The 17,326-nt window shown below is 36.0% G+C and overlaps 1 protein-coding gene and 1 non-coding gene across 4 annotated transcripts in view; both read left to right on the top strand.

The window, feature by feature from the left end:
* The window catches only part of LOC125237033 (homeobox protein abdominal-B), a 153,083-nt gene that overhangs the window by 122,959 nt on the left and 12,798 nt on the right, over positions 1-17,326 (top strand). For all 3 annotated transcript variants that reach the window (XM_048143959.1, XM_048143976.1, XM_048143969.1), the window contains one exon: positions 3,542-3,631. In XM_048143959.1, coding sequence (XP_047999916.1) covers positions 3,621-3,631 — 11 coding nt within the window. In that variant the 5' untranslated portion in view covers positions 3,542-3,620. The remainder of the gene's footprint in view (positions 1-3,541; positions 3,632-17,326) is intronic.
* Trnas-cga lies at positions 9,165-9,236 on the top strand. The gene has a single exon. It is a non-coding gene; the product is annotated as a tRNA-Ser (tRNA).

Genomic DNA, 17,326 nt, shown 5'->3' with positions numbered 1-17,326 from the left:
GTAATGTTATTATCTTAATCTGTGAAAATAGACGTTTAGTCATATTCGGCAAAAAGTGCAGTCTGTATAAGTCAATCAATTTTAAATCATAAAAATATCTAACTTCAATTTTATGACTAATTTTCCATTGAGGACTGCCTAATAGAATTATAAAAGGGAAATAAATATTTTATAAGCATAAAACAGAGTCGTCTTAAAGGTTGTTCAGCTATTAGAGCGCAAATCGGAGCAACTGAAATATTGTTTGTTCATGAAAATGAATTAATTTGCCGGAGTGGAAAAACGGGGACGCCCTCAACTCCTATATTCATCTGAGCCCCGTAAATATTTTATTGCCGAACAAAAAAATACTCCGGAATTACCGGGAAAATATCGGGTACATTTTTCAATCTTATTCCTTAAGTGGTACAAGCGATGAAAATAAATTTAGCGCTTGTGGGCATTTATTGCCGAGATTTCTAGAGAGCTCTCCGAGTGTTTCCCTGCTGTAATGGGTCGGGCGATTGATAGACGAGTTCGTTCTTTAATGTGTCTACTTGCTAAAGTGAATTGTTTTATGTATAAAAAAACACAATTCTTAACAAAAGTAATTGTTCACTGTTTGTCCGTAACTTTTCTCAATATATTTCAGCGTTTGACAAAGACTCCGGTTTATTTATACGTATGTATCTGTCTTTCTGTCTAGAAAATACTAATGTTATCTAATACAAATAAATTACCTTCATCCACGGAACCCTCACTAAACTTGATACAGTTGTATTTAGTATATACCTACCTATTTTTAAACACACGTTCTTAAATAGTTTGTTCAAAAAGAATCCTCAAAGTCAACCGTGCGTGTGAAGGCGGCAATCGGGATGCCTCGGATTTTTTATAGATAGTAACACAAATCAAGTAAATTACGTTGTTATCTCGATGTAGTATGAGGTGTTGACGCAACTTATCACTACAGATCAAAATTATAAACTGTGGACTGCTTTAAGAAACTAGTTACCTAAATACCTACTACAATTTATTTATACCTACTGAAATATATGTCATACGAAAGAAAAAGTGCGTATGGAATCAAACTATACTTATTTCGTTTAGTAATACCTACATACATATTTTTAACTTCTGATTAGCAGAAACGTCTGCAATCAATGCCTAGTGGCTGAAAGTTCAACTCATGGCCTCTGGCCTAAGTGGTGGAAAATTTCGCTGGCTTGGTTGAAGTCTTGGTGGCTCAGTTGGCAGAGCGCTGGAGTATCTATCCAGAGGCCGTGAGTTCAAGTCTCACCCAAGGAAGACATTTTAAAATTTACATACATATTGTTTTTACTTTTAATCATATAAGTTAATTTTTAAGTTACTTTACCATGTTATCCTCTGGTTCCAATTACTCAACAGTAATACATACCTATACGTACTTGTGGCATGGGGTTCCAATTACTAGACTGTATAGGTACTTACCTACTGTGTTAAATTTATTGTTAGGTATGTACTTAAATACTAACATACAGTTTTGTAAACTAAAAGTTTAATGTTCAACTGACGACATTTTAATACAACAACAAGAACATTGTCCCTGATTTTCAAAAACCATAAAACTTAAGTAATAGAGGCATAATTGTTGATTTTTTGACAACGCCATACAATGTAAAACAAGGAAACGCTCAGAAAGTCACAACCATTAATATACTTATTTATTTCAATCGTTTTCTTTACAATGTTGAGCTTTTAAAATAAAGTTAGTACCTTCTCTTTTTTTGGAATAATTTAATGCATGGTACTGTATACATTTGTTACAATAAGTACATTACCTATTTAAGAGGTAGATAGGTACTTCGATTTGTCTTTAAAAGAACATTGTGACTACCTCCGAGAATACTTAAAGTTCAGATGTAGGTGGCGCCAATGAATACGTTTCACACTTTATTGTAATGCAGGTACCTTTTTATCTGTGTACACACTCCTGACTTGAAACAGTCGCAAGATTACATGGAAATTGCTTTTGAAACAAATATTATTGTAATTCGAGCCACCTTATTATGTAAATAAAATAAGTAGATATCTACTGAAAATAGGAATTTCATATCGTGGAAAACATTTCATGATATAGAATAGAATAGAATATCTTTATTGCGAACCATGGTACATGTAGAGTTGTTACATTACATTAAAATAGAGCAGCATGGCGCCCTGAGAGGGCATTGCAAAGCAGTCTTAGATACTTATGTCTAGTTATCGTACAATAACAAACAATACTTAAAACTAGATTTTTTTTGTAATTGTGTTTGATCATAAAGTATATATATGTTAATTTAAGATGATGTGTTATAGAATTATATATTGAAGCCTGTGTTAGTATTTAAGTTAGTTAAATAATATTGAACAAATGTATCTTGATATATGCTCTAATTATTTATAAATTTTAAATTCATTATACGCGATTTAATACTCAAAACTAGTGTTTATAAATATGACTAATAATTACCCAATGACATACAAATATAAACAATTTAGAATGCGAACTACATACTTATACCACATCTCGGACACAGGCGATCAAATATATGAAAGAGGCGCGTTCCTAATAGCACACATTCTAAGCTCGTGTAGGTGAACGCGTACTATGCTTGTATGAGTGAAATATGACAGGTCGACTGGTCGCGTTTTTGACAGGCGGTAACTGCGAGGTAACCGAGAGGGGGTGGGCGGCGCTTTCAGCGGGGAGCGGAAGTGGCCATACTGTAGGATAGTACTCTTTATTATACTGTGCTTATACAGTGTGTTACCATCAATAAGTGGGTTTTTTTAAAGGAACGTAATCTTACATAGTTATTTAACTTAACCATCCATGCCATTAATTTAATTAATAATTTTATTTTTGACTTTATAAACTTTCTAAAAAAATTTTACTGCCAGCAATGTACATAAACAGCGTACACACGTCAAGTGAGGGCAATGACAGCTCATAAGTATAAGCGATATGAGTAATGACAATTAAGAAGTGCACGCGTTACATTGAATGTTGGGATTTCGGAAAATTATTTTTCAGTTAATTTAAATAACTATGATTTGCTGATATGCGCAAACGATTGCTAATTGACTCTATTATTATGAGTTTTAATAAATGCCCGGGTGGTGGTAACATACTGTATATTTATAAGTATTTAACTGTCTTTATAATTTAAAATTTGAAAATAGGTAATAGAATAGCAGATGCTTTTATGGAATGTTAGAGTTTTCTTTCCGCTACGTACTTCATTTAAAAGGTACTTATAGCTCTTGACATTTGTTTGAATAAAGCTAAATTTTTATTCTTTTAAACGTACATTATTTTCATCAAAACAAGGCACCTAATTAGTACGAGACACAATCGCTACAGAAACTGAACGTTCAGGCATCACGGATGATTGACCCTTGTAGACTATTGTACATTTATCACCTAATATCACCTAACTCCAAACATCGCCTCAACCAATCGTCACCTTTATTCCATTGCATCTAAGTTGGTTTCGGATTGTTTATATTTGAGACATGATACCTTTTGTTCCAGGCACATAGCTGGTAAGGTTCGGGCGCGGCTGTACGCGGTCGACCTTACAAACAGGTGAGGCGGGGACGCCACGCAGATCATGCTACTAAGGTTAGACTTTATTACTTGTGTTATAAAGTAGTTTTTTGATTGTGCTGAATATTGCTTACTGTCCTGAATGTCTTGAGTGGAAATGGCTTGATTTATTTTATTTATTAAAGATTGATAGTGCGGTTAAGTCTAACAATATGGCAAATAAGTATCTTGATATATTTTGAAGTTAAATAAAAAAATGAAAACTTGACAGTTTTGGAAGTTCTCAAACCTGTGACTTTCTGGAATGCCGACCAGTCGCTCTCACAACTGAGCCACGGAAGAAGGGAAATCAAAGGAACGGAGGAAGGGGGTCAAATTTTCCAATTTTTCCTTTAACTTCAAAATATGTATTTATGTAATCGCTCGCAGCGTCTCTTCTCTTCTGCAGGATTAAAACTAAGCTAAATTTCTTAATAACTAAATCTTCAAAGAAACGTAAAGTCAAAATATTGAAATATTCATAGGAAATTACAACAGCTTGTAAGGCAACAGCAATTTGGCTACTCGGCAGTCCACAAAAAACTCTAAAATGTGCAGTATTTTTAATTTTCTCACGTTCAGATTTACGTGCAACGACAACAGGATATTAAGCGGTCATATACTGCACAATGTGCATTCGCGATTACCGTCGCGAACGCATTAACATCGCGAAAGCTCAACAGAAGAAAGACATCAATCCACATAAAGTTGTTAACGATTTTTATACTTTCCCCAGAAGTAACACAGTCGTAAATCGTACATAGAGTTGAAGAAATTAACCTCATTCTTGATTTAAACCTTTATTTTTATAGTAAGGCCCTTGCCCGGGCAAATTGTGGGTGTCAGTTGCACTTTTGCAAACTCTTGTCTCATGAAGCTTTTCTTAAAACTACGCCTTTAATTCTTACTGGCGAAAGTTGAAAATGCGATTGAACAAATATATGAGATCCGATTTGTCTAAAATTAAAAAATTCCATGATATCCATCAAAACAGTATCTGTTATCTGAGTAAGTATCTATATAAATATAAGCAGTTTAAGTAATATAATCACCGACTTTACTGTTTATAGTGTGGTCTATATTTAGTAAACGATGTACACTACACACTGTAGGTACTTTAGTCACGTACGTTGGTAAGTTGGTATAGCAGTGATTCAAAACTAGGTATTAGATAACAAGTGTCTGCTTAAATATGTGCCGTTTGAATATTTTCAATATTACATTTTTCCCATATAGGTAGTAGGAGTGATAGGAGTGATAAAATTTATCGTTTCCAATTTTAAATTATTCTCTCACATTTCCGGTGTGTAATTTTTCCGTTTTGAAGACAGTCATTCATTTGTACCTAGTCTGATTACTATAAATGCACTTATCAGGTACTCATTGAAGTTGTTAATATGTACATGTTTATAGACTCTAGGCACCTGCTGTAGGTAATGTGCATTAAGAATATTACATACACGTACCTGCCCACAATTTAAAGTTCGAGGCATGTTTAATTAACTTTAAGAAATAAAATAATAATGTAGAGATGTGTAGCGACATATTTATAAAAAAAATATATCTAATTAAGCATAACATAATTGAAATGGAATAGAGAACGATTAGCACTAAGTATATGTAGCTATCGCATTTCCATACAAATTATCCGCTTTATACCGTTAAAAGGTTTACGATATAGAAGAAAAAGGTGTCAGAATAATTAAAAAATGAAAAAGTGGTGATTGTAATAAAGACATGCTGGAGTCACACATTCTTTGCATAAGGGCACAAAGCTCATATTTGCGTAGTTTTGAAAACCAAGCCCTTTTTGCTGCATGCACACACAGGTAAAATGTAAAAAAAAACTTCCCACTATATCGGCCGCCATTTTCGAAGGGCACACCTGCATTCCCCGACCTTTAAAGGCACCGCCCTGTCGTATTAATAATTCCATATCTTTATTTATTGACCTGCAAATTATCTTGTTTAATACAAAACGTTGCGTTACTACAATGTTGCTTTGGGATTAATTCATATTGCCAAGTTTGTACAAACTATTATTAAGCCTGACAAACCTAACATTATATAGGTAGTATATTTGAACAACTTATAATGAACATGTGTTAAGAACGGGTGTATTCATAAATAGCTACCCAAACACACTATAATAAGTCAGTTTGAATTATTAGTTTATAATTCTCGTACCTCATACGTGTGAACTAACTACACAACTCACTTATACAAGCAATCATTAATAAAATAAAAACTTTATCAAGGCATGAAATGAATATCATCGGCCATCGCAACGTTCATTCATGCTAAAATCTACCGATATCGATAGCAAGTACCGAGGGCACCAAACGAGGGTACGTGTCTAAACTAGGTATAGGTAGGCGTGTATCTTTCGGGCGATCTGTTCCGGGCGTGGAATCACAATGCTTGTCCTTGGCGATGCCACGGCCTGTCGAATACACAATGACAGACCACCTATCGATCAAGGCTGATATTCCTATCGATAGACAAAATACTAAGCGATTAACCAATTTGTTTGAGCTCTATACTTGCTTACGCAAAGATAGAAGGATAGAAGTATCCAGCCCACCTAAACTATACTTAGGTTGACAATAACTATCGCTCCGACAACGAAACGCTTTGTGTCTCTTCGGTCGGTCTTCGATATTAACAGACAGTTGCGTTTCGATCGCTACACGTGTATACCAATAGCGACGACTTTCCGAAAACATTACACTGAACAGGGTGGAAGGCTTTAGTCCGTGGGCGACTGGAGCAAGCCAAGCTGAGTCGGGTAAAGACTCTCAAAATACCGGGCTGGCAGTATCGAATAAGGATTACCACCACCTCTGAGGAAAAAAAGTATGAGCCACTTGTCTACGGGTGCAGATTACACTGGAACGCTCTTCGCTATCAGAACTCAGCGTACTGTTGCTATAGAAATACACGGCTAGTTGGTTACGTGATCGGTGTTCGAGGAAAGCGCTTTAGACGGCTGAATGTTAATCTGGAAAGGTTTTGCTAAGTAAGTTTCTACATTTTCGCAGATGTAACTCTAATTAGACAGTTCTATTTAATTATCTATTGGCATAAACATGACGATAGAATTTTGCACATTCAGACAAATTATTGAAGGGGTTAGAAAGGGGCCTAAATTCAGGAAAACTCTATTGTGTAGGAAAATCACTGCTAGTCAATGTTTGACAATGAGGAAATTGCCTATATTTATTCCGCAAGTAAGTTTCATAATTTCACTTTCAGAAATCGATTGTTAGTCCATAGTCTCTATACACTATTGTCATTGTGACAAACGTATTTATCTACAGTGTAATTTTCACTACAAAAGGGAAAACGCTGTATAAAATAACTTAGAAGTGATATATGGTTACTTTGCCTATTTAGTTGCTAAACATAGCCAAATTTTGAAGACACATTGCGTTTTTCAATTCTGAAGAAAACAATTTTAATATTTTCTTTTATAATTATTTCTTGTTGACATTTTTATTATGTATTTACTATCAATAAGTTAGTTTATCAGTACGAAATAAATATGAAACCCTGATTTACGACAACCAAATTTGAACATTCCATCGCTACTTGAAGAAAGGTCTCTGCTCGGATCGATCGGACCTCGCACGTAGTACGTGACTCACTGCTTTAAGGGCCTATTTTGGCGAACTAAACGTCCAACTGAAATGGAATACTATAGCGTTCAATTGTGCCGGACAAAATGGTTTCCCAAGGGAAAAAAAGACGTAGGCAATCTTTATGCGCAATGTGGAGTTGTGGATACGCACTAATTTAGATTTGAAAGTGTAGATATAAATGTAAAAAAAACCTTATTTGACTTTATTTTATATATTTCTACTACTTCATCTTATATATATCAGCGTTTTTTGGTGTTTTTGATACAGACTCGTGTTCAGAAACAACATGTGTCATAATATATTTTTATTTTATAGGTACTTATGTTTCGTTGCAGCAAGGTTAGGTAGTACCTAACTAAATTAATTATTTTCTATCCTAATTAGTAATTACTTACAATTTTAGCCGTATAACCTAATTGTCTACCTAAAAAAAATACCTGGTAGGTTACGTAGAACTCCCTGTCACTCTGAGAAAAATGTACAATATCTACATACTAGAATGTATGTGCAATAGAATTTTAGATTGGTCTTCTACACAAATTCGAGGTACGTAAGTATATAAATACGATTTTTTCTCTTATCATTTACGATCAACAAACAAGAACTGCCATTAATAGGAAATACCAGTCTCAAGACTGTCAAGTCAAGGCCGAAGTTAATCGTTTATAATAGATATTATTAAATTCGTTTCGTTCTAAAAATCGTTATTAAAATCGTTTATTATAATAGGCATGGTGACAGCTGCTAGACAACGCATAAATGATTTACGAGAATCAGGTATTATGCAACACTTAGGTATGTTAAGTTACAACGAAACACCATGCGTGTGTTCTTTTATAGATGTGTCTGATACATCTAATCAGAATAATTATTCATATCTACATACCGGGGTGTGACCTGTGATACGAGCAAATAATTTAAACATAAGTAGGTAGATTATACGCTGCGAACGATGGTATTGGTATGGACGGTTTGAGTTTGAACGACATAGGTATTGGTTATTAATGTTAGTATTAGTATAAGGACTCGCTGAATGCTCACTTTTACTTATTGCTCGATTCAAAACGTCGTAAGTATGCTCGTCATTGATACGCTTATTTCTGGCAATATTAAACTCCTATTTATTCGGGCCTAAATTATTCGCGTATGCAAAAAAATATTATATAAGTATTACATTTTTATTTCCGAACTACGTCTCAGCAGGCAAGTAGTTTTGAATTTGAATATTTGGTCGTCAGAAAACAAGCTTATCGCTATAATCCCCGGCCACTGGCCCCACAACACCATATATGATGGCAGGTATGTATTATGTACGCGATTTTATCTCTGACCAAGGCTATGATAAGCGTAAATAGTATAGGCCGTAGGAAATGTGCCGGAAACGCAATAGAATAGCACTTAAACGTAATCTAACTGGTTTTCTGCTCGGGTTTATATAATAACTAGCTTTTGCCCACGGCTTCGCTCGCGTTAGAAAGAGACAAAAAGTAGCCTATGCCACTCTCCATCCCTTTAAGTATCTCCACTTAAAAAAACACGTCAATTCATCGCTCCGTTTTGCCATGAAAGACGGACAAACAAACAGACACACACACTTTCCTATATTTATAATAATAGTATGGATATAATATATAATATATATTATATTCAGTAAATACTCGCAGACATAAATTCATGTTGAGATTAGTGAAAAACTTTGTAGGTATTAGGTAAACTTTCTAGGTCAGAGATGGCGGGGAGGCGCCATAGGCTTTCGATAATTGTCTTTTTTTTTTATAAATGGGCTTACTTTTGGCCACAGAGTAGCCGAAGTCAAAGACGTGGCCTATGATGGAGTGAGCTCGCCAAGAAGATGCCTGTTCACTCTTGATTTGAAGGTTGCCGGGTTATATGAGCATATACTTGAAAATTTCGACCCTTGCCACCGTGTCCGAATGGCCGAGTGGTTTAGGCATCCGTCGCGAAAACGGAGGACGCTGGTTCGAATCCAGCTTTGAACACTGGAGGCCTTGGTCACTTTTTAACCGTCGCCTCATATCTCTCAAGAAGGACGGTTATCAAGTCGTCTGTATGTATGTTTTTTTTTATTTTTTTTATTTTTATTTTTTATGTTTGTTCCTCGATATCTCCGTCGTTACTGGACCGATTTTGAAATTTTTTTTTGATTGAATGTATGTGTATACAGATTGGTCCCATTTTCCTCAGAACCCAGTTCTGATGATGGGATTCTGGAGAAATCGAGGGAACTCCTCGAATCTGAAAGGCATACATATGGTGATTTTTGTGTTTTTAAAGGAACAGCATGCATTTAGGTACGGAACAGTGACATTTGGTGCAGTGGAACTGCTGATGATGGCCAGAACGGAACTCTTCAAATCTGAACGGCACGCTTATAATGACTTTGGTATTTTTATAAGAACAGCATGCACTTTCGTCCAGAACAGTGACATTTGGTGCAGTGGAATTGCTGATGATGGTCAGAACCAAACTCCTCAAATCTGAACGGCACGTTTATAGTGACTTTGGTATTTTTATAAGAACAGCATGCACTTTCGTCTAGAACAGTGACATTTGGTACAGTGGAACTGCTGATGATGGTCAGAACCAAACTCCTCTAAATCTGAACGGCACGCTTATAGTGACTTTGGTATTTTTATAAGAACAGCATGCGCTTACGTCCAGAACAGTGACATTTGGTGCAGTGGAACTGCTGATGATAGTCAGAACCGAACTCCTCAAATCTGAACGGCACGCTTATAGGCTTTGGTATTTTTATAAGAACACTCACACTCATAGTGACTTTGGTATGAGGAATTAAGGAAACTCCTCAAACCTTCACGTTATACGTATATTCATTTGTGTTGCCATCTAATAATTAAAGCATTAAAAGCAGTTTTAAAAAATACTTACACATTTCTACATAATCCAACATTCGCAAGTAGCTTTCACCAGAACCCGAAAGGCGACGGTTTTTTTTCTTAAAAATTATTCTTTGTACCTATATGTCATTTATTTTCAACTTTGTAGGTTCTGTAAACTCCTTCATACAACAAACCTAAGGTCAGTGCGGGCAAGACCGGCATACTTTACTTGAAATAAAATTTGAGTGGATAAAAGTAGACTATTAAATTAGTCTGGAGTGATCCGCATGGTCCTATAGGCGAGCAAATTTTATATTCTATACAGCTTTTATAATACTTTGGTGAATTAAAGTAAACTTATGTGATAAAAATCACTTTTTTTAAGGCTCGGCGGGTTGAACGTCCCCACGCGCTGAGTAAGGAAAGACCGTCTAGTGCTCGTTGTCGCGTAATTTTATATGGAAATAAGTATCAAAATCATGTTTATTGTTATATTCTGTAATAACAGGGAGTAATGTGATAGATATTAAAACAAACAACGTTGATATTTTCAACATATCAGCATTTTTCTATTTATAAGGCAAGACGGTCATATGTCCCGTAAATGAGGTTGATAACCTTCTTTTTTCAGCTCCAGACAAAAGCAAAGCCGAAACTTATAATGAAAATTAACCTACAACGCCTGTTTAAATTCGACTTATTTCCCATAAAGCCTGAAAAAGGTGCCCTACTTATATGCCTCTTCGACGCCTTTCCGACTAGGCACAATTTCGATGTTACATACCTGTTTCAGAACATAAAACAATAAATTGAACGCGTTTTAAGAGCATTAGGTAATTGTACTAGACAGGAAGAAAAATTACAGTTAAATCAACCTATCTCAAAAACTATAAGAGATACTTTGATCAAACCAAAAATGTTGAAAGAGTTAATTAGCATGCATCACCTCTATTTTTTTTAGAATTTTATACCCCGTAGTTATAAAAATAGAGGGGGGGGGGACATACTTTTTACGACTTTGAGAGCTGATATCTCAAAAACCGTTCACTTTAAGAAAAATGTTTTTTAGAAAACTTTATATCATTTTAAAAGACCTTTCCATTGATACCCCACACGGGTATGTACATCGAAAAAAAATTTTCATCCCTCAGTTACATGTATGGGGGGCCCCACCCCAATTCTTTTTTTTTTTACTATTTAGTGTCATAATTTTGTAGCGGTTCATACAACACATATTCCCATCAAATTTCATCACTGTAGTACTTATAGTTTCCGAGTAAATCGGCTGTGACAGACGGACAGACGGACAGACGGACAGACGGACAGACGGACATGACGAAACTATAAGGGTTCCGTTTTTGCCATTTTGGCTACGGAACCCTAAAAACGATTATTAAATTAACACGTTACATACATAATGCACAAATATTCCAACTGGCTTCTATTTTATTTTAATTTTTTGCGTAACCATGTTGAACTCTATGGTCGAGTTCGAAACACGAATCAAGTTTTTAACCGCCGCCTCAAATCTCTCAAAGAAGGTGGTTTTCAATTCATCTGTATGTTTTTTATTTTTTATTTTTTTGTTTGTTCCACGATTTCTCCGTCGTTACTGGACCGATTTTGAAAATTTTTTTTTTCATTGGATGTATATGCATACAGATTGGTCCCATTTTTCTCAGAACCCAGTTCTGATGATGGGATCCTGGAGAAATTGTGGGAACTCCTCAAATCTGAAAGGCACACATATAGTGATTTTTGTGTTTTTAAGGAACAGCATGCATTTACGTACGGAACAGTGACATTTGGTGCAGTGGAACTGCTGATGATGGTCAGAACGGAACTCCTCAAATCTGAACGGCACGCTTATAGTGACTTTGGTATTTTTATAAGAACAGCATGAACTTACGTCCAGAGCAGTGTCATTTGGTGCAGTGAAACTGCTGATGATGGTCAGGACCGAACTCCTCAAATCTGAACGGCACACTTATAGTGACTTTGGTATTTTTATAAGAACAGCATGCACTTACGTCCAGAACAGTGTCATTTGGTGCAGTGGAACTGCTGATGAAGATCAGATCGGAACTCCTTAGTTTTGAACGGCACACTTATAGTTACTTTGGTATTTTTATAAGAATAGCATGCATTTAAGTTTATAACAGTGACATTTATTTAGTTATGTTTGTTAAGTATATTGAGTTTTCAAGTCAAATTTTGTGAAGCTTCGATTTCTTATAATCGGATTCATGAGGAATTGTTGAGGAAACTCCTCAAACCTTAACGGTATACGTATAATTCATTTGTGTTGCCATCAAAATAATTAAAGTATTAAAAGCAGTTTAAAAAAATATCTACACATTTCTACATAATCCAACATTCGCAAACTTTCACCAGAACCCCAAAGGCGGCGGTTTTTTTTTCTTAAAAATTATTTGTTAACTAGTGTTCGTCCAAGGGATATATATCTATTGAATACTAAAGGATTAAGGATGAAAAACTGGTATACCTTCGGAGGTGTAAAAAGTGATAGATATATAAATACAAAAGTTATATTCAGTAGACGGTCTTTCTGGGTAGACGGTCTTCCCGACACTGACCCTTCGTAGGTATAGTTTTAATATTATATTATTCGTAAATATTATAGTAGAATGCGTAAATACCTAGTAGATATTACATACCTATGCAAATTAAACGTTTTATGTGTAAAGGTATGAATAATTTTGTATTAACACTAGTAGTCGAGTAAAGTTATTTTATTAAGTACATATAAAACGTTATACATATTTTAAAATGTTTTTACTACCTACCATCTAACATTATCATTTTATCCGGGTCCAACGATGATGGATAGATAGGTCAATTCAATAAAAATAATACAATAGATATTGGAATAGAGACTTTGTATATTTTTTATGGTTCACTATTATCTGGCAGAAACTTTTTACGCATATATTTGATTCGTATAATAAATAGTTCTTGGCAGAGTCACGTTTGGCAGAAACACCTTACGCAGAATATGCTTTGGCATAAATCATTTCACAGATTTTTGTAATACCGAATAGTCTGTTGTCATAATTTTGATGAGCATAATAGTCTTCTAGTCGAACAATACTTTTGCAGATAATATTTGTGCATAATATTTAGGCGGCATAAAGTTGCAATTGCAATTTGCTATTTGATAGCGAGTTGGATCTGTTGGGGATCTCCTCGCTTCGCTCGCCGTCGTACCTAACGGTGACTCTGGGGCAGTTTTTCTTTTTTGATAGCGTGTAATAATTCTGCTAATGTAATATTATGCTATAAGATTATTATGGTACATACAATTATGCTAAATCAAAGTCGACCAAAGTAATGTTCTGTAAAAAATATTCTGCCAAATGTGTCTTAGGTATGCGTGGTAGTAATAATGCCAACTAAGTTTTCTGCCAAATTACCATTCGACTGAAAGTGTTTCTCACATGTTATGCGAAATGTGTTTCGGACTAAGATTATTCTGCCAGATGAGGGTAACCCATTTTTTGTTACTAGGTATAATACCTACGTACCTAGTAGCACCGCCCACAATCTCTCTACGTTTCCTGAACGTTGGTAGAGAGTGAGCGTCAGGACCCCTGGACCACTACAGATATTTGATGTTTAGTACATACTAAAATTTAGTACCTATTTGATACTATTTGGTACCTGAGTACATATATTTGGTACCTCCACTGATATCGAAAAATCGAGCGAATAAAGTGGCCAGACATTCTGACGTCAGGATGTCTGGACCATTTTTGGTTTACATAGTTCTAGACAACACTACTAATTGATATCTTAGTCAATATTTACTACCTATTTGGTACCTGTCAATATATTTTTTTCAAATTTTTTTGGCATACCAGAAAAAAGTTATGACGGAATTTAAAGTTGTGAGCCCGGCCGTGCCGTTGAAGTATGTAGCGCCTGTTTTGACACTGTTTTGTTACTTTTATATTTTGACTATATTAATGCCACTAGTCAGTAGAGATGATGTGCGAGTGCCTAAAAATAAATTCCTATTTAAGTTGACGCGCAGGAGGGCAGACGGATTTGCCTCTATTCTTTTGACTTGCGCTACATACTTCAACGCCACGGCTGGGCTCACAACTTTAAATTCCATCATAACTTTTTTCTGGTACGCCAAAAAAATTTAAAAAAAATATATTGTCAGGTACCAAATGGGTAGTAAATATTGACTAAGATATCAATTAGTAGTGTTGTCTAGAACTATGTAAACCAAAAATGGTCCAGACATCCTGACGTCAGAATGTCTGGCCACTTTATTCGCTCGATTTCTCGTTATCAGTGGAGGTACCAAATATATGTACTCAGGTACCAAATAGTATCAAATAGGTACTAAATTTTAGTATGTACTAAACATCAAACATCTGTAGTGGTCCAGGGGTCCTGACGCTCACTGGTAGAGAATGGCATGAATCCTCCTCTTTACGAAAATGATTCCTTTCTGTCATAAAGTTTAAATAAATAAATAGATAAACGCCTACTGATAAAGGCCAGTCGCCGGACAATCGCAGCTCGCGTTAAGGCGCAGTTAGAATTGCAAATGAATCGGCCGTTTACTCCGCGTCGTAAAGCCGGGATATGATCCAGTGAGTTTTCGCGCCATTAACCTTTGGTCCTCCCACTCCGGGGGCTGTTAGGTAAACAGGGCTATACGTAGCGCTAGTGATCTTCGATTTACATACATACGCCTTAACACAAATAGCTGTGTACTTTTGTTGTTTAAGAATATAATATACGACATATACTTATTTAAATAATAAAGTAAATCTATCCTCGGCTTGCAATAATAACCTAACCACAAAATTAAAATTTTGAAAAAACCCCCGACCGCGACATAGTGGACCGATTTTCATGAAACATGGCTAAGAACACTCCCGACTAACTGAGCTTTCAAATAAAAAAAACTAAATCGAAATCGGTTCACTCGTTCGGGAGCTACGGTGCCACAGACAGACACACACACAGACAAACAGACAGACAGACAGACAGACAGACAGACAGACAGACAGACAGACAGACAGACACGTCAAACTTATAACACCCCGTCGTTTTTGCGTCGGGGGTTAAAAAATGGGACGAGTGACGCGTCAAAACCCACCGAAGATTTTAAAATAGGTAGGTAATGAGTATAATACATATCTTTACTTAATATAAATAAATAAATATTGGGGACACCTTACACAGATCAACTTATCCCCAAACTAAGCATAAGCATGGCTTGTACTATGGGTGCTAAGCGACGATATACATAATTAAATAGATAAATACATACTTATATACATAGAAAACATCCATGACAGGAACAAATATCTGTGCTCATCACACAAATAAATGCCCTTACCGGGATTCGAACCCAGGACCGCAGCTTAGCAGGCAGGGTCACTACCGACTGAGCCAGACCGGTCGTCAATATGTAGGTATGTATTTAAATAATTATTCAGCAATTAGGTCCCAAAAACCTAATACATCCATACTAATATTATAAATGGGAAAGTGTGTGTGTCTGTTTGTTTCTCCGTCTTTCAGGGCAAAACGAAGCGACGAATTGACGTGATTTTTTGTGGAGATAGTCGAAGGGATGGAAAGTGACATAGGTTACTTTTAGTCTCTTCCTAACGCGAGTGAAGCCGCGGGCAAAAGCTAGTATTAAACAAAACAGGGCGTTGCATATAACTTAATATCAAAAGCGACTGAACAGTAAAACAATGTCGTATATGCTAATTATAAATTAATCATTAGGTGTCATAGAGGTACTACGACTCACTTTACGTACATTGATGCTACTTTTCTCTGCAGTCCATTGCACTGTCTTAAGTAGACTGAGAAAAAGAAAAACAAATTCACATGCATCTCAAGCTACTCTTACTTGAAACAAAGGTTTATTGTAGCAGCTCTGTGCATCAACAAACGTGTATTTCTATTTCAGCATGCGTTAAATTATTTTTATTTTGTTGTTTATCGTAATTCGAAGCCATGTAGTCGGGTATGCCCGCCGCGTCGCTCCACTCAACCGTGGGAGTCGGTCCCTGTATCACCGAATACTTGTAACACCGATAACGCGACTTGGCGGCTTGTAATGTGCCTCCAAACTCGCCCTGTCACTAAGACTATTGAAAAAACTGGCCAACCAAAGCTATCAGAACTCCCAAAAGATGTTTATTTCCCTCTCAAACCAAATGTAAAGCTTCACCGACAGAGGGGAGTAGTGTGTCTGATTAGACTGGTATTAGGAAACAGGCCGGTCATCCTATGCTTGGGAAGTTTGGATTGAGTCGTAAATGTCAGCTCAAGTGCTCTCTGCCATTGCCATCGCTTTGGTACTCTATTTACGTATAGACGAAATAAAAAGTTGTACAAAACACTCGCACCTCATTTTCCGGATACATTTACAATACAAAGCATCAGACAAACAGGAATACCTACTTGGCCAAACCTGGAAAGGTGTACCGGTAGTCGGTAGGTCCATTGTGTATTAATGAGGGATCTTCTAAGCTGCTTCTCCTGCTCGGTTTTTCTGAAATTTTTCTAAATTTCAAAGGTGGATCAATTGGTTGATTTTACAAGAGCTTTGTGCAAAAAAACAAGCATATTTATCAGAACAAAAAAATACCTACACGAACTAACCTAGTTACGCAACGCTCGAATCTTGATACTATTTTGTTGCGATGAATTACATATTGTTATTCAAAATCAATCATGGCGTAGCAAGGAAATGTTGTTACGTAACACAAAACAGAATTTATGATCCCCAACAGATCTCGGCCGCAAACGTTACAAGAAAAAAGCCTGTAAACATGTTTTTTCTCTGCTTTCATAATTCGGGGGTAGTGCGCCCCAAAATAGAGCAGGAAAAAACCGTGGCATTCGGTGCAAATCACCTATTTTATGTAAACTTCGTGACTGTGCGCCGTATCGAATGACTTAGAAAGGATTATTTATATACACGTATCGAGACTGCTAGGAAATAAAACTGTAGAGTTTGTCAATGGACGTCTTGTATGGGTTTGTTTTAAAAATAAACTGAGTTATGTGTTCGGCGGTGGCGTTTACGCCAGCCGATGATTTAAGCGACAACCGGGGGCTTGTTAGACGCGTCATTATTTTAGAGTTGATGTTGCTCTTGTTACAACTATGTACCTACTTCTCTTACAGTGATATGTTGAAGTTATTTCGTAACTTGACCGTGA

The sequence above is a fragment of the Leguminivora glycinivorella genome, chromosome 2 (assembly GCF_023078275.1).
Source record: "Leguminivora glycinivorella isolate SPB_JAAS2020 chromosome 2, LegGlyc_1.1, whole genome shotgun sequence".
Lineage (NCBI taxonomy): Eukaryota > Metazoa > Arthropoda > Insecta > Lepidoptera > Tortricidae > Leguminivora > Leguminivora glycinivorella.
This window is presented reverse-complemented; position numbering and strand designations above follow the sequence as displayed.